At 50.8% G+C, this 23,377-nt stretch overlaps 2 protein-coding genes across 2 annotated transcripts in view; one reads left to right on the forward strand and one right to left on the reverse strand.

Moving 5' to 3' along the window:
• The window catches only part of Ift43 (intraflagellar transport 43), a 92,738-nt gene extending 90,823 nt beyond the window's left edge, over positions 1 to 1,915 (reverse strand). The window contains exon 1 of the mRNA XM_026402094.2: positions 1,843 to 1,915. The gene's annotated coding sequence lies outside the window, so the exon portion shown is untranslated. The remainder of the gene's footprint in view (positions 1 to 1,842) is intronic.
• On the forward strand, positions 1,552 to 23,317 carry Tgfb3 (transforming growth factor beta 3). Its single transcript, XM_026401631.2, has 8 exons — positions 1,552 to 2,009; positions 2,601 to 3,132; positions 10,522 to 10,685; positions 10,955 to 11,084; positions 16,833 to 16,940; positions 18,508 to 18,679; positions 20,813 to 20,966; positions 22,167 to 23,317. Exons 1-8 carry the CDS (start codon positions 1,959 to 1,961, stop codon positions 22,323 to 22,325), a joined length of 1,470 nt encoding a protein of 489 aa, XP_026257416.2. The 5' UTR covers positions 1,552 to 1,958; the 3' UTR covers positions 22,326 to 23,317.
• Positions 23,318 to 23,377: the final 60 nt, after the last annotated feature.

Here is a 23,377-nt window from a genome sequence, read left to right on the forward strand (position 1 = left end):
ATTCCCCAACTTAGGTACTCCTTATCTTCCTTGCTTTATTTTTTCGGTGTGGCACTTATCTTTTATCTGAGTACATAATTTACATATTGATTTAGCTTGTGGTCTCCCCACTGCCCCACTCCTGCCTCTAAAATATAAGCTTCCTGAGAGCAAGAATTTTTTTTTTTTTCTCATTGACATAGTCACAGGACAGTGCCTGGCTTATTGTAAACATCAGAACTATTTTTTCAAATTCCAGAGGCAGTGCAGTGGAAAGATTAGGTTCCCAGATTCTAACAATGAATCTAAATCCTAGAGTTGACACCTAAGAGCTATATGACCCTAGTTAGCTAATCTTTAAGGCGTCTGCACCTAGCTTTCCCTATTGGTAATGCAAATGAAAATCATGTCTATCCATTAAATATTACCTCCACTACTCACAAGCAGAGTGACCTTAAAAAAAAAAAAATCTCCCTGTGCCTCAATTTCCTCAACTATTAAACGATCCGCCACTGTCCTGGGGATGCATTAACATCCCTTGAATTAGTGATCTAGGAACCAGACTTCTCAGGAAGGGTCCAAGAAGGCTGGAGGGAGAGGTGGGAGAGGGACAGCACTCATTCTCAGGAAAGTGATCACAAGTCCTGGGTTGGGGAGGGAAAGGATGTGTCTTGCACTCCCTAAGCTACTCGTGGGAACAGAACCAGAAGCTCCAGGCTGAAAAGAGCCACGAAAGCGGAGCGCAAGCTTCCCCTCACCCATCTGGGAAATGGGCTCGGGCCAATTGCTGACTTCGCGTTCGCTGGCGCAGCTCCCTGCGGAACCCTCGGCGGGGAGGGAGGCTGCGAACATCTGGATGACATTGCGGCGCGGAGCTGCTCGGGAGCCGTGGCTCCGGCAGGGAGAGGTGCACTTGTACGCACGTGGGGCCGAGAGGGAGGCGATCCCCAGGGCGCCCAGGCTTGTTTTTCTCGCCCTCTCCGGCGGCCCCTTCTCCCGCCCCCGCCCCGGCCCTCCCGCCTGGCCGGTTCCGGGCCCGCCGAGCCTCCTTCACTGGCGGCCAGGCCTCGCCAGAGGGCACCCTCGGTCTTCCGGAAAACGCCACCATTTTTCCATGCCCCTGGAGAGTCTCCAAGCTTCAGCCGGCCGCGACTCCAGGCTTGTCAATGAGGAATCTCGGCCAGGATCGCCGCAGAGCCCAGGCCCCCCTCCAGCCCCGCTCGCAGGTCGAGCATCACCCCGACCGAGGGTGGCACGGCCGCCCTGCCCGGTCCCGCACCCCCTGCGGCCCCTGCCGGGTGTCCACCAGCCCAGGGGCAGCCGGGCACGGGGGACCGCGAGGGAGAGAGACGGGCGGAGGAGAGCAGCGACTGACAGCTGGCCAGAGCGCGCAGGGGCTGGGGGAGAGAGGGAGGGGGCTCGGCGGAGTAACTTTCCAGAAAAACAGCCAACGTGTTGCAGGAGTGACTCCAAGAGGGGAAAAAAAGTTCAGTTACCACGTCGAAGAGAGGACTCGCAAAGTATTTTTCAAATGGGCTCGGCTTTTCCTGTGCCTGTTTAAAACATTAAAATCGTGCAGCAGAAGAGGCTGCGTGCGCTGGTCCCTCCCTCCCTCCCCCACCCCAGCCCCGAGACGTCATGGGAGGGAGGTATAAAATTTCAGCAGAGAGAAATAGAGAAAGCAGTGTGTGTGCATGTGTGTGTGAGAGAGAGAGGGAGAGGAGCGAGAGGGAGAGAGAGAGAGAAGAAGAAGAAGAGAGAGAAGGAGAGAGAGAAAGGGAAGGAAGCAAAGAGTCAAGTCCAAGGGAATGAGCGAGAGAGAGGCCAGTGGTAAGGGAAGGAGCGTGCAAAGCAAGGAATGACCGCTTTCCGGAGCCAGCTGCAGTGAACTGTCTTCTATTTTCTTTTCCTTTTCCTTTTGATTTTTTTAAAGAGAAGCAGGGGACAGAAGCCATGGCCGAGGGAGAAGACAAACTGAGATGCTGGTGACCGTGGGCGTCCAAGTGGATTACTGGGGCTGTTCTCCAGAGGTCTGTCCGTCCTGCCCTCCAGTGGCACATATCCCACATGCCAGCCAATGAAGACAAGAGGCAGCGTGAACAAAGTCATTTAGAAAGCCCCTGAGGAAGTGTAAACAAAAGGGAAAGCATGAATGGAGTGCCCGAGAGACAAGTGTGTCCTGTCCTCCCCCACCTTTAGCCGGGCCAGCAACTGTGCGCCCTGCCTCTTCCCACCTACTCACTGCTGATCTGACTTTTGGGTATTTTTTAAAATATATATTTTTTATTTTCTTTTCCATTCTCTTTTCTTGTTCTCCCTCAGGGCAAGGTGAGGATTTTGATTTGGGGGCCCAGCCATGGTCCTTCTGTGCCTTCTTTAAAATACCCACTTTCTCCCCATCGCCAAGCAGCGTTTGGCAATATCAGATATCCGCTCTATTTATTTTTACCTAAGGAAAAACTCCAGCTCCCTTCCCACTCCCAGCTGCCTTGCCACCCCTCCCAGCCCTCTGCTTGCCCTCCACCTGGCCTGCTGGGAGTCAGAGCCCAGCAAAACCTGTTTAGACACATGGACAAGAATCGCAGCGCTACAAGGCCCACAGTCCGCTTCTTCGTCCTCAGGGTTGCCAGCGCTTCCTGGAAGTCCTGAAGCTCTCGCAGTGCAGTGAGTTCATGCACCCTCTTGCCAAGCCTCAGTCTTTGGGATCTGGGGAAGCCGCCTGGTTTTCCTCCCTCTTTCTGCACGTCTGCTGGGGTCTCCTCCTTGCCAGGCCTCGCCGCCCCCCTGGCCTCAGCTCGCACATGAAGATGCACTTGCAAAGGGCTCTGGTGGTCCTGGCCCTGCTGAACTTTGCCACGGTCAGCCTCTCTCTGTCCACTTGCACCACCTTGGACTTTGGCCACATCAAGAAGAAGAGGGTGGAAGCCATTAGGGGACAGATCTTGAGCAAGCTCAGGCTCACCAGCCCCCCTGAACCATCGGTGATGACCCACGTCCCCTACCAGGTCCTGGCCCTTTACAACAGCACCCGGGAGCTGCTGGAGGAGATGCAGGGGGAGAGGGAGGAAGGCTGTACTCAGGAAAACACCGAGTCGGAATACTATGCTAAAGAGATCCATAAATTCGACATGATCCAGGGGCTGGTGGAGCACAGTAAGTCCAAATGCTTGCTGGGTGTCTGCTGTGGAGGGGATGAACTTCAGTAGGGAGCCCCACGGAGGGGGCCTTGCAGTGGTCACACAGCAGGATGCCCTGGGGTTCACCAGCCTCAGCCTTAGGAGGTGTGATGTGCAGGTGGGGCTGGGAAGGTGGGTAGGGAACAGCCATTCTGGTAAGAGCCGAACCCTTCTGGGAGGTCAGGAGCTCTGGAGCTAAGCGGTTTGCTAAACTCACATCACATCCTTATGATGTGATTTTAATTTGGAATTACATCGTGCCGCCCAGGGAAACATATGTGTTCTCACGCATGTGACCATATGGGTAATGGTAAGCATATGGGTGCCATTGAGGGGCAGGCTGGCTCGCTGTATCCAGCCAGAGCCCTTATGATTTCAAGAGCCTGAGCACCTCAGCCTTCTCCCTGCTTTTCACAGCTCATTGTGACACGTCTCCATTTCAGTTTTTCCAGCTCTTGGGAAGCAGAGTACCTGCTCCAAATGAATGTCTGTCAAGCTTGTGGAAAGCCAGGCAAGAGACAGCTTCTTATTGCCTGGGCCTTTGGTCTCCCTCACACATGTGACCCATGTGAACTGGGAGGGGGGCTTTGCACATATGTTCACATGAACTTGGACTTCAGGGCAATGCAGACTCTCCTGCTGTACAGTGGGCAGATTCATGTGTGGAGAGCAGGCCTTCTGGGCCGGTGGATACGGGACAGCAGGGGCATGGCTCTGGGTGTGTGGAGGAGGGCTGGTGGGCCTCTGGGTCTGCGTGTCACGGGGGAGCTTGGGGGGTGACTATAGGGCCGTGTGTCTGGGAGTGTGTCTTCCCAGAGGCTCCTGTCTGTACGGAGGAGCTGGGAAGCTTCTGGGTGAGACGCCTGTGTGTTTGTACACGTGTGGAAGTCATGTGTGTTTACTGAACGGGGATTTAAAAAACCTCAATACAAGAAAGAAATTTGGCAGATGTTGAGAAACTGACAGCCCAGGAAAGAGGAATGTGAGCCACTCTCGGCCAGACTCGGGGAGCAGCTCTGTTTGCTTTTCCTACCAGCAGGTGTCCTCGCTGCCCTGGCTACCTGGGCCCTGGCCCACCTGGGAAATGGGCAGTCCCCAGATTGGGGATGGGAGGATGGTATGGAGACCTCCCGGGAGGGCCGTCATGGGGTGAATAGCAGGGGTGGAAAGGAACCTGTCTGGAGAGAAGGAACTGGAGAGGGTGCCATGGGTGGACCGGCTCTGAATGAAGGTGCAGAAGGCCCCATCCCCAGCTGGCCCACAGCAGGCGGAGGAGCCTGTGGTTACTGGCGAGGGGTTCCCGCTGCAGTTTCCTCTGGCTGCCTGAAGCGCCCTTCCTTAGGATGTGGCTGTGATTGGGGGGTGGAGGCTGAGGCTGAGGCCGAACCAGAGCTCCCTGCCCAGGGTCCTCTGGGTGGGGCTGGCTGTGGGTCTGCCAGGGGCCTGCAGTCTCAAAGGCTCCCAGCAGCTGGATGGATGCTCCCTGGTCACACAAGGCAGGTCCTGGTGGCCACGAACATCAGAGGAGCGTGGAAATCTGAGGCCAGCAGGAAAAGTCTGAGAGAATCCAGGACAAGTGGAAGGACTCACACCTTCATGGGCCTGGTCGAGAGGAAGAGTCCAAGGGAGAAAGGATTCTGAGTCAGATGGTTGCAAGGCTACACAGGTGTGCATGTACATCAATTTTGTGCTGAGATTCAAGGGCACAAAGGTGTCCTTAAAATGTGTATTTTACATGTACATTGGTACTTAACAGCATGCATTGTGCAAGCATCACAGAGCCTTAGGAAAAGCCAGGACAGGGCCCTACAAGTGCTGGGCAGCTTCCAGGCTGCAGCACCAACCTTTACCACTGCTGCAGATGGGGGTGGCCGCGGGCAGCAGAGCAGAAGCTTGGGCTGCCTCGGCACAGTGAGCAGGGTGCTGTTGGGGTGCTGAGGAAGGGCCAGTGCCCAGTGGGACATAGGCAGGCCATGGAGGCTTGCAGGTGCAAACAGGAAACAGGCCCCAGACTCTCTGCAGCTGTGGGAGGTGACCCAGAGGCTGAGCAGATGCAGGCCTGGGGCCAGCTTTGCAGCTGATCAGGTGTTGAGCCTGCCCTGGATGCACAGGCCCACTAATTATGAAGAAGGCAATGGGCAGATGCAAATGCCCGCCAGATGCCGAGCCAGAGGGAGGCATCATCAAAGGTGCAGGGGGTGGGGAAAGGCTGTTCTTAACTCTGGAGGGCAGACGGGGGTGGCTCTGGGTCTGTGGGATGGCACTGGCAGGGCCCCCATGCCAGAGCTTCTACTGGGGGACAGGGTAATAAGATGGCATTCTCTTCCATGTTTTGTCACTCCCAGCCACCCCCTTATGTAGTGGGTGGGCACTTGGAGGGTAGTGACAATTGGATCTGGGGCAAGGGGAGAGGGGTTTCCAGAGAGGGAAGTGAAAGAAAGAATACTTTTCAGTGGTACAGAGAAGGGGCACCAAGGTAAGAGTGGAGAGGAGGGCTGGTCCTCTGCCTCTGCCCTGTCCCAGATCCCCTAATCTCCTACTTTGTAGATGAGGAGACAGAGACATGGCCCAGCTAAGCCATCTATGCACAAAGAGCAGGGCCTCTAACCTAGATGTGCTGCACACACAACACGTGCTGTTGAGCCCAAATGTACGTATGAAAGATACATTTTATGTCCACCTTTAACCTTTAGGCCCCAGTGAAACTTTGATTTATAACGCAAACGAATCCCACATTAGCCCAAGCAGAAGGGGACAGGAGATATTGCCTTAGTAACTGGCAGATTGCACAAAGACAACTGGATTTTCCAGGAGACTCAGACTGTTACAAATGTTCTCCCAAATGCAATAAAACGGTTTCCTTTACTTAATGAAGAGTCTCAAGCAGATTAATTCTCAAGCCACGTGAGAGTTGTTTCTCTAAGCCTCAGTTTCCCCATCTGTAATGCTGCAGTTGATTTCTAAACTCCCTTTCACCTGATAGAATTTTATAATTACATCTGGGTGATTTGCCTGAGTCTCTGCTGGGATGTATGGGCAAGGCTCCATAATCCTTTTCTAATTCTTCAGGATTTTGCTAAGGAAAGTGAGCAGGGGCTTCTTCTGATCCACCTTGGGTGGGTGGGGGAGGGGAGGATGCAGCCTTCCCAGTTCCTTTGTGGCCCTTCTTACAAGATATCATCAGCATAGGTTTTATCTTCTAGCTTAGAATTCTCTGTGTCCAGGGGGAAACTCTTGTTCCAAGCCAAGGGCAGTGTGAAGACAGCCAGCAAACCCAAAATTCCTGAGCAAAGAGAAAATGCGGTATTTTAGCCTTTCTTTTCTGGCTGCTAACTATAGATTTTGGAAACTATCTTTTGGAAATTAGAAGGCATTTCATGTTGAAAGAACTCATGGGCCCTAAGTGCCCATGCTCTGTGCATGGTTATTCAAGGGTGGCCCCGAGGCGGGTGAAGGTGGACTCCCAGGTCCCACCTCACTCTTACAGAATCAATCTCTGGGGGATATGGATCCTGAGGAATCAGTATTTTCATTGAGCTGAAGGCAGAGTCTTTTCTTTGGAGATGGTGCAAATGTAAGTTCCTACCGAGAGGCAGGTAATGCACACAATCTGGAAGAAAAACTGTAATCTAGGCACCATGACAAAATGCACAGGACACTTAGCCTCAGGGATGTGGATAAGGTAGCTGTGGCCAGGGGAGGGAGGGACCTGGGCTCCCCAGTGTCCTGTTGAAAGAAGCAGCCACTGCTCAGCTCCTGCTGATTTTTACACTCAGGAATGTGGGTCCAGCTTGACTCCATCTTACCACTTTCCAGAAGAGCAGAAAATCTGGATCTTTCTGTGAAATCTCTCAACTTTTAACACGGGCTTACAATGTTTACAGGCTTCTAATTCAAAAAATTTAAACATGGTACATTGGCTAAACAACACTTCTAATTCATTTAAAGGTTAATCCATTTAGAGCTTCAAAACCATTAATCCAGTGGTTTCTCAAACTTCCAGAACATCTGAAGCCATGGCACCCTTAGCAGAAAACTATAAACTGTGGTTCTCCATCCTGGCTACACATTTACAATCATCTGGAGAACATTTTTTAAAATGCTGTGGATTCACCCTGTATAGACAGAACTGCTGGGCAGCGAGCCCAGACTCCACCTGGTTTTAAAGCTCTCCAGGTGGTTCTGCTGCAGAGACAGAGGAAAAGCACGGCCACTCCGACATACCCGGGTGGACATACCCGGGCCTTCACTGGACCAGCAGGAGTGATGTACACAGGCAGAGGCACACCTAGACGCTCAGGTGTCTGTAAACATTTTTAAAGGCAGTTAAGTAAAAGTGGATACCCCACCTGATGTTTTTTGCTTGCTTATTCTTTGCTTGCCCCCCCCCCCAAAGCAAAACAGAGAAAGTGGCGTCCATGCATATCTATTTTTCTTGGTGCAATGGAAAAAGTTGGTCATAACTTAGTTTGTAAACATAGACTCCCCTAGTCCAGCTCTTCAGAATGCTCATGTTCCATGGAAAGTATGGCTTAAGAATCACAAAATGGACTGGCCATTGGCTCTCATCTGGGGCACAGGATGGTACTCTAGGCCCATTTCAAGGAATTCTGCCACATTTTGTTGATGATATTAGCTTTTCACTGGATGATCTACCAGGTTCCCTCTAAGTTCCAGAGTCTCTGCTTCAGTAACTGGGGAGTGGACAGAAGACCTGGGTTCCAGTCCCACCTCTGCCGCCTGCTAATGGAGTGACATTGGGAGTCGTTTAACTTTTCTGATGTTCACTTTTCTCATTTCTAGAATGAGAAATTTTATATCTTCTCTTTATTCTCAAGGGTTGTTACAGGGTCGTATGAGTTCATGAGAGCTCTATAAAATGTATGGTGGTGTTATTTACACTTATTTATTTTGCTTATTTCCTTATACTCATGCATTCCACAAATTGTTTAAAACATTATCCGGCAGATGTGTTTGTCAAGACCACACTTACATTTTTCTTTTCTCTCCCAGGTAATCCTGTGTTTTAGTCACCAATGATTGTGTCTGAGCTTTGCTTACTAGTGCCAGTTCACTCATGTCAGTTCATCCATGTGTGACTCTGATCAAGACTGTTCTGGATATTCATTTCTTCATCTGAAGAGGGTCACACAGGATGATTTCTAATGTCCTTTCTACTCCTGTTGGAAACAGTGATAGAAAAAGACCCTTCCTACCTCTTGAAACCTCCTTCACATTCTCAGAAAGAAAAGTCATCTTGGGTACAGATGTATGATTGATGGGCAGGAAGAAATCAAGGAGGGGTGGTCACTAGGGTGTCCTGAGAACTCTCTTAATGCCGCGCCCCCTTCCCCTTCCTCATCTTCTGACTTCCCACTGTGTGACCCTGCTCTGACTCTCCTCCCTGGCAGGTGCTATTTCCACTCCCTTCTCGTCTTGAGAGCAAGGTGAGCAGTGCCCTGACTTGCCCTTTATTCTCTCTTGCAGACAGTGCTGGAGCTGCTGTTAAAACTGAAGCCAGACTGACGACAGCTCCTTCAAGACCCAACTCTGTCAGTCCTTGAGAGGGTCAGCAGACCCAGTAGCTTATCCATGTCCCAAGTCATAAACCTGTGGACTTAAACATTAAATTGCCCTCCCTGGGGCTGGAGGTGCAACTCAGTGGTAGAGTGTGTGCTCAGCAAGTGTGAGGCCCTAGGTTCCATCTCTAGCACCAAAAGAAAAAAAAAGATTGCTAACCCAGATTCCCGTCTTTGGTTCTTGCTGAGATGGTTTAGGGAATAGTTGGCAGTATTTGTTCTTTCAAGGCCACTTATTAATCAGGGATTCATTAGCTGGCATTCACACATTTGTTCTCCTCACATCTGTTCCGTTCATTTTCTAAGAACCAGTGTCAGGCCCACCAGATGGCAATTTCCAGAAACACTCACTCATCCTTTCCTAAAGATCAGTAGCACATTTGCTTGTTTCCAGACTCTGATCTGTCCCGCCTTGTCCGTGACTTCCTAAACCACCCCTCGGGGTGATTATGAGCTCATTCCAGCCATGTCCATTATGTGTGGAATCTGGGTCCAGGAGCTTGAATGTCAAGTTCTGGCTGTTGTTACCAGTTGTGAACTTTTTCTGTGGGTGTCGATGCTGCTCGGATCCTGAGGTTGTCAAGTGCGCTGCAGTAGAGGAGAGACGGGGCTTTCTCTCTGTGTCTGGGTCAGCTCTGATAAAGATCTGGCTCTGAAGGGTGGGAGAGAGCATCTGCTGCCTTCTGTCTGGTGGATAGGGGTGAAGAAGTCAGCAGGGTGACAGAGGCTGGCATGGCACGTGCCGTCAGAGACCCTTAAAGAGAAAGGAGCCAATGGCAGCTGACCCCTGTTCAAAGAAACCTGTGTTTCTGCCAGGACCAAGATGGTCTCTTTGCCATACAGACCCTGCTTCATTAGGTAGAGACCATGGTGCTGATTCTGTTGTTGTGTTATTCAGCATTAACTCTGCCACTTCTCCCTACTATTATTGGGAAACAACCCAGCCTCTAGGTGTGACACGTGGGTCTTCCTACAGGCAGCACGCACTCTGCTGTCTTGACCCTCTTACCAGCTGCAGCCTGGATGCTTTGGGTCCCTCCTCCTCTCCTGGGTTTGCTTTGCTTCCTGCTTCTGCTCCAGCGTCCCTCCCTCCATGTGAGGTCTCTTTCCTTCCCATCCTTATGCTCTGCTGTTCCTGCAGGGCTCAGATTCCTGTCATTTCTTCCCCAAAGTGTCCCCTGCTCTCTTCCTCCTCCCATCCCCTGCAGCCTCACCTTGGCATTTCCAAAGGCCCCTTCTCTCTGGTCCTGTAATTTGGGTTCATGTGTCAGTGATCTCCCTTGGATATTAATTCCCTGGGGGGTAGTGGCTGCATCCATTTGTTCTTTGCTTTCCCGTGTTAGCATCTACAGGGTTTGGCATGTCACATTGCTCTCCAGTGTTCAGGAAGTGAATGAATGCCCCAAACTCACAAATGAGTCCATGAGCTAAGCCACTGGGGGGGGGGGGCTGCTATCTTTTGAGAATCTGCATTTTCTAAAAGAGCAGGCAAGTCTGGCTCAGAGCTTAGCAGATGCAGATATCCAGGCAGTGGGGGGAGGGGCGGTTGTGTTTTGCCATCCAGACTTGGTGCCAGGTCCAGGGTCTCTGAGGTCTCCCTGCTCCTCTCTCAGGACTGTGTGACTCGAGGGTCATCAAGACTCTTCCTCCTATCTCCACTTTCAGGTCTCAGGTGGGACTGTGGAGGTCACAGGTGGGACTGTGGCCACTTGCCACATCTGCTGGCAGTGCACTGTTCCCACAGGTGTCACTCATGCTGTGCTTCTCCCCGTTGCTTTATCCCCTAGACGAGTTGGCCGTCTGCCCCAAAGGAATTACCTCCAAGGTTTTCCGCTTCAACGTGTCCTCAGTGGAGAAAAATGGAACCAATCTTTTCCGGGCAGAATTCCGGGTCTTGCGGGTGCCTAATCCCAGCTCCAAGCGCACTGAGCAGAGGATCGAACTCTTCCAGGTACCCTCCCAGGACAGAACCACCGACCAGAGTCAGTGCCTCTACCGTGTTCTGCTTCCACCAGGGCTCAGAGTTCAGCAGGCCTGGGTCTGAATCCTGGCTCCTCTGACCCTTAATTTCCATGTCTGTCTGTCATTAAGAGGACAGAACTCCCTAAGGTGCTCCAAGGACATGGCACTCTGAAACTTTGGCTTTCTCACCTGTCTTGTGACCTCTCCTATGGCACTGTGTCCTGGCCTCAGGTACTGACTCCGTTCTCTGCCCTGTAGATACTTCGACCAGATGAGCACATCGCCAAACAACGCTACATCGGAGGCAAAAACCTGCCCACCAGGGGCACTGCGGAGTGGCTGTCTTTTGATGTCACCGACACTGTGCGCGAGTGGCTGTTGCGAAGAGGTGGGTGGAATCTTAGGATGAGCATCTCAGGAATAACCTCTGTTCCCTTCATCTGTCACAAGAGGGAAGAAGACAGAGAACTAGGGGAGCCACAGATCTGGGCTCAAAGCCTAGATTTGCACAGATTCTCTGCCTAGCCACCGATTATCTACTGTACCTCTATGGCAGGTCCTGGGGGTTCCTCAGGGAACAAGACAGGTGGGTCCCAGATCTTAGGGGGCTTTCATTCTGGTGGGAGAGATATGTCATCAATAAGCAAGCCTATGGATGAGTAAGAGCTTCAGACAGAGTGCCATGTGATCATGGCCCAGTGGGTCCTACAGCGGCTGCTCAGGGAAGGTCCCAGTGAAGAAGGAGTTCCTACAGTGAGATCTGAGGGGTCACAGGGTCAGGATCAAGGAAGTGTCAAGTAAAGGAGACAGGGAAGCCCCAGCCCTTAGGAGGAAACCAGCTTGATTTGTTCCAGCAGCAGTGACAGACTGGTGTCCCAGAGCACAGTGAGCTAGGGCCCTGTGATTTAGGACCTGTCGCGCCATGGTAAGCTTTAGGACTTATTCCAAGTGTGATGAGACACCACGGGAATGCTAGAAGCAGAGCTGGAGATATGGGTGAGGTGATTTACTCACCCTTTTAAAGATCCTTCTGGTTTTCATGAGGTCAAGGGAAGAAGCAGGAAAACCAGTTAGGGACATTGCAGCAACTCACATGAGGACAACAGGGACCTAGATTGGGGCAGGAGGAGTGGAAATTGTATGAATTTGTTCCATATTTTGAAGATAGAGCCAATGGGGCAGGCTATGAGGTCTAGAGTTTTGGACTGAGCTATCACGGATTGGAATAGGAATTGGATTGGAAGAAGAGCAGGTTTGGGGGCGAGTTGTGTTTTGGCCAATTAAGTCTGAAAGGCCTGGGAGTCAAAACCCTCCGTGGAAATGTTGGTTGGGGACACATCATCCAGCACCATCCAACAGGTATATCAAACCTCACGTGTCCCAAATCTCTTACCCACTCACCGTCTCCTTCCTTGCATGCCTCACAGAGATGTTCGTTTTTTGATACCAGGGATTGAATCCAGGGGTGGTTAATCATTGAGCCACATCCTCAGCCCTTTTGTTTTATTTTGAGTCGGGGTCACACTAAGTTGCTTCGGGTCTCGCTAAATTGCTGAGGCTGGCTTTGAACTCTCGATCCTCCTGCCTTCGCCTCCCAAGCCGTTGGGATTACAGGCTTACACCCTCACACCTGGCCTCACAGAGATGTTTGAAGGATCGAACGTATTTGAGAGAACTTCATGGTTTTCAACATGTTTTACAAGCTTTTATTGTGTCCAATAAGGAAAGTGAGCCCAGAGAAGTGAAGTGACTCGATCAAGGTCATCCAGCCTAGATGAGAACTCACGTGTCTCTTGACACCTGCTGTGCTCTCCCCTGACTTGGCTGGTACTCTTGGTTTGACTGTTCAGTGGGCAAAGGTCACATGTGGCAGTCCCATCTGCTCCTTCTCTCCCTCTTCTGGTGAGTTTCCCACTATTCTTAGCTGCTGTAAAGCCACAGTCCACATGTTGATGGCCAGAGTCCCTGAGACAGGTGGGTCCTCCTGTGCCTGTGGTGTTTTAGGAATCTAGGGATTAAAGCTCAAAGGCAGAGGTCTGAAACTGTGTGGCCACCATATTGTTTTAAGTTTTAAGTTAGGAGATTTCATATAAAGCATTCCTTTCTGCCTTTTCTTGAAAAATTGAAAGTCTTCCTTGTAACAATCCACCAGAGATGAGTTGTGGCCTCCCCTGGGGGTGGGGTGTGCATCCTTCTGTCTCCACACTCGCGTTCCCCCACAGTGAGGCTGGCGGTTCTACTCCACACCATCGACTGGCATGGCTGGCTTCCTCGTGTGACCTGCCTGGGCTCTGCAGGCATCTGAGTTGGCAAGCCTCCGTCGAAGGGGCCTTGTTTTGGTGGCTGAATTGGCAGATGGTGGGTTGGAGATCTGTCCCTGTCCCTCCTACCAAGCATGAAGGCAAGGCCTGGAAGCACCCACGTGCTCTGCTGACTGCAGTCCTCACTGTTGGGAATTCTGACTCAGACAGCGCTCTGCTCAGAGCCCAGAGCCTGCTTGGCTACACAAAGGAGGGGCTGGGGAAATTAAATCTCTTAGCCTCCTTGTCTGATCTCGGTCTGCGCCACCTGGATTTCTTTGAAGCCCTGGGCACTTGGAGTTCTTATTTTCACAGCTGCAGAATTCAATGAGAAGTGTGCATTGAGAATGATTTCCATCTTCTGTGAGACATCAGAAAAGATCATTTCATAATAAAACCTATGGGTCCCCCACCCACCACTCCACTGCTGCCAATTCTGAGGTTAGTTCTTCATTAGAACCTTCAGTTCCTACTTAGGCAGAATCTGCCCAGCCCTCTCCTCCCACAGGGGAATCAGCAGAGGGTTTTGCTTATTTGGAGCTCATGAATCTCTTCAGAGTTCATGGCCCCAAACCAGGCTGCAAATGGTTGGACAGTTGGTAGTATGCATTGATGAGGAATTGGGTCACACCTGTGGCTTTGGATTCATTTGGCAAGCATCTGAGAGCCTACCAGCTGTCCAGACTGTGTTCTGGGTCCCAGAACTGGTTGGAGCCCAATCCAGGAGGCAGGCAGGGCCCAGGTCCTCATTTCCTGGGTTGTTACTCATATAATCTGCAGCTTCTCAGTATCGGAGCCAGGCTGCCCCTAGGAGGCTGGGCAGGGAGCACTCTCAGCATCATGGCTCAGGACAGGTGGGACACCAGCAAGCACAGTCATTTGGCATCTCGGTGAATGTGTGGGCATGTTCCTCTGTGCTCTCTGCTGCCTGCTTTTCTCCCTTCCTGTCTCTAACAATTAGGAGTGTGGGATCTGGGCATCAGAACACTCAGGCTGTGTTTGAAACCTGGAACTACCACCTACGGTTGGATACTTTGGGCAAGCTATTGAATTTCCTTAAGCCTTGGTATCCTTATCTGTACAATGAGGAACATAATTTCTCTTCCTAGGATTATCAGGACTATTATAGAGATAAAATGAGTCAATGCTTGTATAGTCTTAGAGCAGTGTTTCATAGATGTGTAATGTTAAAAAATGGCGGTGGTGGTTATCTGCTCTAAGCCCTTTACCTAGATAGAGCCTGTTGGCCAAGCCAAGCCACTGTCTTGTGCTGACCACCTGTCCCCCAACCCCGACTGTCCCCCACACATCTGTAGGCACATTGGCTTCATAACTTACAGAATTGTAGAACTCACCCAGGCCACCTTGGACCACCTCGAGCAGGAAGTCCTTGGATTGATAGGTAGCAAATTTTAACTCCTCCGGCCTCCTCTTCCAGGGAGAGGACACTCCTTTGCTTCCCTCTGTATTCACTTCCTCTCTTGCTGAGTTTCTCTCTGCTCCTTGCCTGAGTGGGTCTGCCTCTCCACTTGCTTTAGTCAGGTATTCTGCTGCTGTCACTAAAGGATCTGACTGAAACAATTTTAAAGGAGGAAAAGTTTATTTGAGGGCTCTCGGTTTCAGCGATTTTAGTCCATAGAAGGCCGGCTCCATTCCTCAGGGCTCCTGGTGAGGCAGCCCATCATGGCAGAAGAGTGTGACAGAGGGAAGCAGCTCATATGGTGATCAGAAGGCAGAGAGACAGACTCCACTCCCTTGATACAAACTATATACCCCTAGGGGCTGGGGATGTGGCTCAAGTGGTAGCGCACTCGCCTGGCATGCGTGCGGCCCGGGTTCGATTCTCAGCACCACGTACAAACAAAGATGTTGTGTCCGCCGAGAACTAAAAAATAAATATTAAAATTCTCTTAAAAAAATATATATATATATACCCCTTGGTCACACCCCCAATGAACCACATCCTCCAGCCACACCCCACTCACCTCCACTCACCACTCAGTTAATCCCATCAGGGATCAATTCACTGATTAGGTTAAGACTCCAACAGCCCAATCATTTCTGCTCCAAACCTTCTTGCATGGTCTCACATGTGAGCTTTTGGTGGACACCTCACCTCCAAATTATAACACCACTCTAAGCTGATTTTCTGGAACGGAGATCTTCAAACTCAGCAGGTGCAGTGTGTCCCAGAGGTAGCCCTGACTTGGAGTAGAACAATTCTAGCTGTGCTCTGGAGTTTATAGGAGAAATGCTCTTTTTTTTTTTTTTTTAACCTGTAGGTCTAGGATGCCCAGGCCCACAGAAAGCCGGCCAGTTACTGAGCTTGTACCATTCTGCCCATGAGAAGGATGCGAGGCCACACTAAACTCCAGGGTTTCCCCTGCTGACACAAGACTTCAGGAAGATCCCAAGTTGGCCCCAAGGCCAGATGCTCACACAGGACTAGGGTGGCCTCAGGGCGCAGTAAATCAATCAGCTCACTGAGATGCTAACCCTGAACCCAGAAGGGCCCATTCCTCAGGATCTTTCCTATACCTGGCAACAACTGGCTGCTACCCAGGTTCAACAGAGCATCCCTAATTGAGTCCCACTCACCCAGATGGATGTGATGCCAGATCATACCTCATTTTCCCTGCACAAAACTACTTGATCATTCAAACTTTTTGTTTTTCTTTTGTGATACTGAGGATTGAACCCAGGGCCTCACACAGCAAATGCTCTACCACTGAGCTGCAGCCCGTGCCCTATTCGGATTTTCCATTCACTTCTTTTTTTTCCTTCCACTCCATCATCCTCACTTACTAACTGCCCTGCTTCCTTGATTCTGGTGGCCCAAACAGATGAGATGATCCCACAACCAACCTGAGAAAGAACCAGAGTTGGCCTAGTGCTAGAAAGTCTGTCACCAAACTCTGGCACCTCTGGGCTGTCTCATGCTCATTCTCTCTGAGACCCGTCATCTGGACCTTTGGCCGTGGCCCACTGTCACTGCCTCTGGTTTGTTCTCTAATTTCACAACCATCTTCCCAAGCTGTTCATCTTGGTAAGCCATCCACAGCCCCAACTTTCCCATCATGGGAACCAGGAACTTCAAGGAAGAAACACCCAAGTTATTTTTTTACCTCATTATGGCCTTGTTCTGTAGGGAAAATATGGCCAGGTGTGACCAGGATTTTCATCTTATCTCCTCTGGAATCTACCACTTCCTCTACACCCGTAGCTCCAGTTGAAAAGCTGGCACCTTCCATTTGGACTGACTCTGCATCCCATTTGCAGGGGACCTGCCTCTAGCATGGACTCCGACTTTTAATCCTGTGGCCCAGGCTTCCTCCTGAGGCCCTTTGAATGGAACTGGATCACTGTCTCTCTGCTCTGTAGCTCTTCAATTACTCCCTAGTCCCTTCCTATGCCTGTCACTTCCTTTCATCTGTATTCAGCAGGTTAGCTTAAGTATGTCCTCTCCCACCACTGAGGTGGTGTTTTTTCTTTCCTTCCTCTATACTTGTCCTTTTGCCCCTGAGTAGATAAGCTACAATTTTCCTTAATGCCATCCTTTGAAAATGGATGGTTATTACCTCTCTCCTTCGTGGTGCCCACTGTTTACGCCTCTGTGTGGTGGTTCACTGTGTGACAGAAGTCTTTGGAATGTGGAAACGTGTGTAGGGCTCCACTCTGGGCTTTGGAAGGACTTCCTGTCTCCTGTGACCCTTCCTATAGCTCCGTTCCTGTGAGCGCTATGGGAGCAGAGGCCCTGGCCCCACCTTGCCGGGGGGTGGGCAGACCTTCCCGTCACGCAAAGTGCTTTCTCACCAGTGCCATGTCTTATTTTACAGAGTCCAACTTGGGTCTGGAAATCAGCATTCATTGTCCATGCCACACCTTTCAGCCCAATGGAGATATCCTGGAAAACATTCATGAGGTGATGGAAATCAAATTCAAAGGTAAATGTGTGTAGTGGGCTGGGGAGGGTCATGGAACGGGAGACGCCTACCAGACCCCAAGAAAAAGAAGCAGTCTCCTTCTCAGAGATGGCCAACGGTTTTTCACTTGAGTAATTCTGCTTTGCCCCCAAAGCCATGAGGGTGACTGTCAGCTTAGGGAGAACACATCAGCCTCTGAAAGGCCACAGGATGCTGGGGAGAGTGGAGAAGGCACGCAGGCCACTGTTCATTTCCTCGGAGCCCATTGAAAAGGGGCTCGAGGCTGCCTCTTTGGTAGTTAAAGGAGATGCGGAATGTGAAACCCAGGGCCAGGTAGGCTCCACAAATTTCCTAAAGAAATTAACTTTGGTGGCTCTGAACAGAAGTGCCCTCCTCCTGAGCTTTCCAGACACTGTGGCCCACCTGATCCTTGTCCAGGAGGCACGTAGGTTTGAATGATTGCTTCAGGGCTCGGGGTATTTGACCACTGGTGTTTGTGTAGAGGTTAGGAGGTAGCTGAGAGTCACTTCTACCAGGAACTTGGCCTTGATAGTCTCTGGAACGCAGGGAGGTACTTTTCCTCCTGTACTCCTATTTTGGGTAATGGAGAGACCCCTGTGGTCAGAGAAGCTTCTCTTGGCTCCTGAGCCCAAGTGGTCCTCTTTACCTGCATGGCCTCCATTTCAAAGTCCTTTAAAAAAAAAAAATTAAAGCCAGGGATTTGTCAACTTCATCCCAGAACCTTAGAGCTCAGCCCTTCAGTCTCCCCTCCAGGCCAGGTCAGGCTGAAACCTTCCCACTGCCACGGACACGTACCTTGTTCATCAGGCTTTTCACAAAGGGAATTGGAGATCCAGGTCTCCCATTTATCTTATAGACCAAGTGCCCCTTCCTGAGATCCAGGCCCCTCCTGATGGAGATAAGACCTCTCAAGTTTCTGCCCTGGCTGACAGCTGTTCTTTGCAGACTAGATCTCCAGTCAGTTTTCAGTGTTTTCCTTTTTAGATGAAACACGCTCTGATGGACTCGGGCTTTCTTCCCAGAGCTTGTTTGATAAGCTCTTTATTATCTCACCTGAGTTTTACAAGTGCAAAATGCAAACACTCCCAGAACTACAAGCACAATGTGAATGTTCACAATCCAATTTGTTTCTTGGGCTTCCATTCAGCCTACCTAAATTGTGACACCTTGGATTAACCAATTTAGATTGGAAGAGGAAGCTCGTTCCCCAAGATTCTAAGTCTCAGAATCTAAACTGACAACCTGTGTTAGTACCCACCTGGGAATAAGGATGCTTCGTGGATCCATGAAAACTCCCAGGAAGCATCCCGTCCCCTTTGGAAGATCCTGGTATGGAGGGAACGTGGCCCGTTGCAGGGGCATCCTGACGTTGGAAGCTTTTGATACCAGTCCTCCCCCCAGTCATCCCTGTCCTATGGCGGGACATTAGAATGTTAGATTAGAATGTCCTTCCCAGCAGACAGCCCTGCCCTTCTTCCTGGGCAGAGATGGGCTGGGATGAGGAAGCAGCCTCCAAGGGCTCTGCTTTCCTTAGACCGGAGATTGTCACCTTCCCTCCCTTCTGCAGGTGTGGACAATGAGGATGACCATGGCCGTGGAGACCTGGGGCGCCTCAAGAAGCAGAAGGATCACCACAACCCTCACCTGATTCTCATGATGATTCCCCCGCACCGGCTCGACAACCCAGGCCAGGGAGGCCAGAGGAAGAAGCGGGCCCTGGACACCAACTATTGCTTCCGGTGAGCCTGGGCCCCACGCAGACCTAGATCTGCCCCCTGGGCACAGGCCCCCACCTGAGCCTCACTCGCCCAGGGTCTAGGATGATGTTCGCAAATATCTCCAGGAAAGAAGACTGGAAATCACTCACAAAAATCTTCCTATTTTTCCTGGGAGCCTCACTGTTTTTCTGCAACCCGACTCTGTAAGAGTCTAGATGCAGTAAAAGAGGGAAACTTCAAGGAGGACACTGTTGAGAGAGTAGTTTGGACTGGGAACACTTGGCGGAAGCCTCTGTGGTTTTGTGTTTTAAGTATTTGCAGGGTGTGTTTGTGTGGGAGAGATTAAGGCAGGGGTTTCCAGTGAAGATGTGCTCAGTTCCCTGGGCAGGCTCCTGGCGAGCTAGGGGTGGGGGGAAAATCGTGTCCATTTATAGGGGAAATCTGATCTAGAGAAATCTACAGATTCTGAAATAATTGGGGAGCTCCCATGCAGAGATGGGAAAGATGCAGCTTTCCCCCTTCTTCGGGAGTATGGAACTGCTGTAGGAGGGAGGTGGGTAAAGCCTGCAGACTAAATATTAAAAGGTAGAAAAAGTTCACATCAGGAGAGGGTCTGAAGGATAAAGGACTTTAACAATTGGGAACAAGGAGTTCACACATGGATACAGGAAAGGCTTCAGAAGGGTGTGGAATCTGAGCTTGCCTTTGGGATGGGAGGGATCTGGGCATGTGGAGATCTGGCAGGAGCAGGATGGGGTCAGTCTGACTGGAGAAGGTTCCTGAATGGAGTGGGAGGGAGGGACCGGAGGAATCTTTGATGTGGAAACTGTGTCTTGTGAAAAACAACTGGGTAAATAGGATGTTGGGCTTGGGAACGGAGGCTATGGGAAAGGCAGGGTGGCTGTCACCACCTGTCTGAAAGCAGGTCTGTCCTGGGCATCTCTTGATCAGTGAGGAATGAGTGCTCTTGGCTGCGAGGGACAGTGACTTAAGCCACAGGGGACTTCTGATGCACCGGAGGCCTGTGGCAGCAGGCGGAGGGCTGCCTAATTACGCCATTCAGGTGGCCGCTTTCCTGTCTTCTGGCCCGCCCTGCGTGGTACGGTGGCGCTTCATCCTCTTGCCTATGGCCACAAGGGATTGCTGGGGCTTCAGGTATCTTGTCCCTGTTTGGGGCAAGGAGAAGGGGAGACGGAGAGGAGCCAGCAGCTTCCCTTTCCCTTCTGTTACTTTGATAACCAAGTGTCTTTGCCAGAACTTGTTTTCACGAACCCCTGCACACTTCTTATTCCTGTGGCTGGCCATGACTGGGCCACAGGACCATCCATCCCTACCTGCTAGGGAGGCTAGGAAAACGAGTATCTGGTGTTCCAGACTCCATAATGGGAGGTGGCAAGGGAGAGGGCACTTGGGGTGTTGATTGCATAGATAACCAGTAGTTTCTGCCATGGTTCCACCTTAGAACCCTCCAGAAGCCAGACTTTGTCCAATGGCGGCCCGAGAGGCCTGTGGAAGTACCAAGATCTAAGTCGCGGAAGAGACCCGTTAAAGTGGAGTCTTGATGCCCATGTGGCAAGGAGTCCTACCAAGTGGATTTCTGCAGGCAACCACATCGGAGGGGCTTGCCACTCACACTTGTGGGACCTGAGGATCGTGATTCTAATAGGAGGCTGTACCCTATTTTGGCTAAATGGCCTCAAGATTTAGTCTGAGCAGTCATGTCTAGTAGGATACAAGCTGCATAATCTGTGAGCGTCTTTCTGGCTGGGTGTGCAACAGGAGGGTCATGATAAGCTGTCCCCAACAAAGCGGACATGGCTGATAACGTAAAGTGAGTGCTCGGTCGTGTGCCAGACAGTTTATGTCTGTTTTGATGTGTGCTGTAAAAGGTGACAGGGTCACTTTTAGCTCTTCACTTTTCCTTCTGTGGCATTTATATCTACCTATTGCATGGCTGAGATCCTGCTGCTCAACACAGGGAGACACCTCCCGGTCTCTTCTATACCATGTGCTTGTGCAAGGGATTCTGGTGAAGGCCCACCTCCTGTGGTAGCATGGAAGGATTCCAGGGGGAAATATGAAGGCATCTGTGAAGTTTCTTTTATTGGTGGCTTCCATTTAGGTTGATCTTCTGTTTAATGTTTTCTGTTGTAGCAACTTGGAGGAGAACTGCTGTGTGCGGCCCCTCTACATTGACTTCCGACAGGACCTGGGCTGGAAGTGGGTCCACGAACCTAAGGGCTACTATGCCAACTTTTGCTCAGGCCCCTGTCCTTATCTCCGCAGTGCAGACACGACCCACAGCACGGTAGGGAGCAGGGCACATGCCGTCTGGGCACTGGGGCTGAGCTGACCAGGCCACTTGTTAAAACAAATGAATGATTGAATGTTAAATGAGCAAATGATAATTTGGGGTGAGTAAAATCTCTTCATTAAAGGTTCTGACCTTGTACCCTGGCCTAATTCTACTTGATCACATCCTGCCTTTTAAAATTCCCCCCAGAGCCTGGTGTGGTGGTGCATGCCTGTAATCCCAACAACTCTGGAGGCTAAGGCATGAGGTTCGCAATCAAGGCCAGCCTTGGCAACTTAGCAGGACCCTGTTTCAAAATAAAAAATAAAAAGGGCTGGGGAATGTAGCTCAGTGGTAGAGCACCCCTGGGTTCAATATCTACTATTAGAAAGGAAGAATCCTTCCACAGGTGCTGGAGGGACCAGCTCTGTGGAAGAGTGCAAGTGAGTATAAGGGCCTGGGTTGGATCTCGGCTTCAAAAACAAAAAGTCCCTACCATAGTTTCAACCAGACTTTGTATTTGCTTTGTCTAAAGCTTTTGTACCAGAGAAGTTAATTATATGTCAGAGATGTGTGTACATGGTTGGCAGGGAATGTTGGGGAAGAAATGTCACCACTACCAAAGAACTCTGACAGCTGCAGTCTCTCGAATGTGCAAACATCGTTCTGAGAGACAATGTAAAGCATATTCTGAAGCAGCCCTGAAACTCCAGGAAGAGAAAGTGAGCAAAAGAGTTCACACCTCTGCAGCATGTCTTTCCTCAAGGGGAATTAAAATAGGGCAGTCTTCACAAAGCACGGTTCCCTATAGCTCATTAGCCCTGTATCCTGTGTGGGGGGGCCCCGCACCTTGGCACTTCCTAAATGGCCCCCGCAGTCATTAGTGAGACCATTTTCCGCCAGAGTGATCCTTTATAGTAAGGAAGACCAGTATAGGAGTATCTTCTTACCAGCCAAAAGACTTTCCTTATTAATTGAAAGTCCTCTGATAACTGTGATATGCTTAAACTGATAGCCCTCAAACAGTGCGTGTTCTGCATTCTGCCTTAGGGGATGGCCACAACTAGTCATCCAAACTGTTCCCACTAGTCCTGTTACGTAGCATCAATGGCTGTTCTACCACTTGCCCTGTCTTTGAGACCTTGTAGAGTTTCCTGGGCTGCAAGCCTGGGGCGTGGCTCTCCCACCTCTAAATGCTGTTTCCCTGAACTCCAGGTGCTGGGGCTGTACAACACCCTGAACCCGGAAGCGTCGGCCTCACCTTGCTGTGTGCCCCAGGACTTGGAGCCCCTGACCATTCTGTACTATGTCGGGAGGACCCCCAAGGTGGAGCAGCTCTCCAACATGGTGGTGAAGTCGTGTAAGTGTAGCTGAGGCCTGCAACAGACGAGGGAGAGCTGCCCCTGCCCGACTGCCCGCGCCTCGGGAAACCAAAGTGACAGACCTCACCTAGAGGCCTGGCGTCCACAACCCTCGGCTCCTGGCGTTTGGCCGAGACGGAGGCTTCCTTCTGGAACATTTCTTTCTTGCTGGCTCTGAGAATCACTGTGGTAAAGAAAGTGTGGGGTGGTTAGGGGAAGGCGAACTCTTGGGAACACAGGTTTTCTGTGGTGCAGACAGAGGTGGTGGGGCTAGAGGAAGAGGATGGCAAGTTGACATGTCACGTGGCAATGGGACTTGGGTACAGTAGGGAGAAGGAAGGACAAAGGATGGTTGGGTCAGGCTCAGACTGGAAGACTCTTCGGATCTGAGGTCAGCTTTGCTCAATGCTGTACCACAATTGCTCTAGGGGAATCTGGATGGTGTCATAGGAGGCAAGCACTTTCCTTCAGACAGGTCACCAAGACAAAGTCCCAGAATTGCACCTGGTACTACCTGGGATTAAGGACAATTTTTTTTTTTAATTGTCATTTCCACATCAGGCAGCATCATGGGTCATTCCAGGTAATGTAATATGGTTCCTGGGCCAGCAACTGTATTGGCCCCTGGAGATGCTGAACTCAGAAGCAAAGGGTGGGAACTGGCCCTTTCCTGTCTGCCCTCCGGGTCCCTCCTCTCGCCTTCATCCTCAATCACATTTCCCCTTGGACATTTGGCTGGACACCTTCCAGGCCAGGGTGCACATATCTGGATTCTGGTTCTGTGCAGCCTCTGAGCATGAGGAGTTCCTCTCCTCCAAGTTCTCGAGACCTTGTGTCCACCTGGTCTTCCTGGAGGCTGGTGCCACACGGGAGGCATCTGGGGAGGCTGCACCACATGTGCCATGTGGTGACTGGGCCCAAGATGAGTTGACTGAGGTATAAAGACAAGTACAAATATCACTCTCAAAATCTTTGTATGAATAAATATTTTTGGGGAATTGTGGATGATTTCATCTTCTGGAAGATTGTTTCTAGAACAGTAAAAGCCTTATTCTAAGGTATATG

Source organism: Urocitellus parryii, chromosome 6 (genome assembly GCF_045843805.1).
Source record: "Urocitellus parryii isolate mUroPar1 chromosome 6, mUroPar1.hap1, whole genome shotgun sequence".
Taxonomy (NCBI): Eukaryota; Metazoa; Chordata; class Mammalia; order Rodentia; family Sciuridae; genus Urocitellus; species Urocitellus parryii.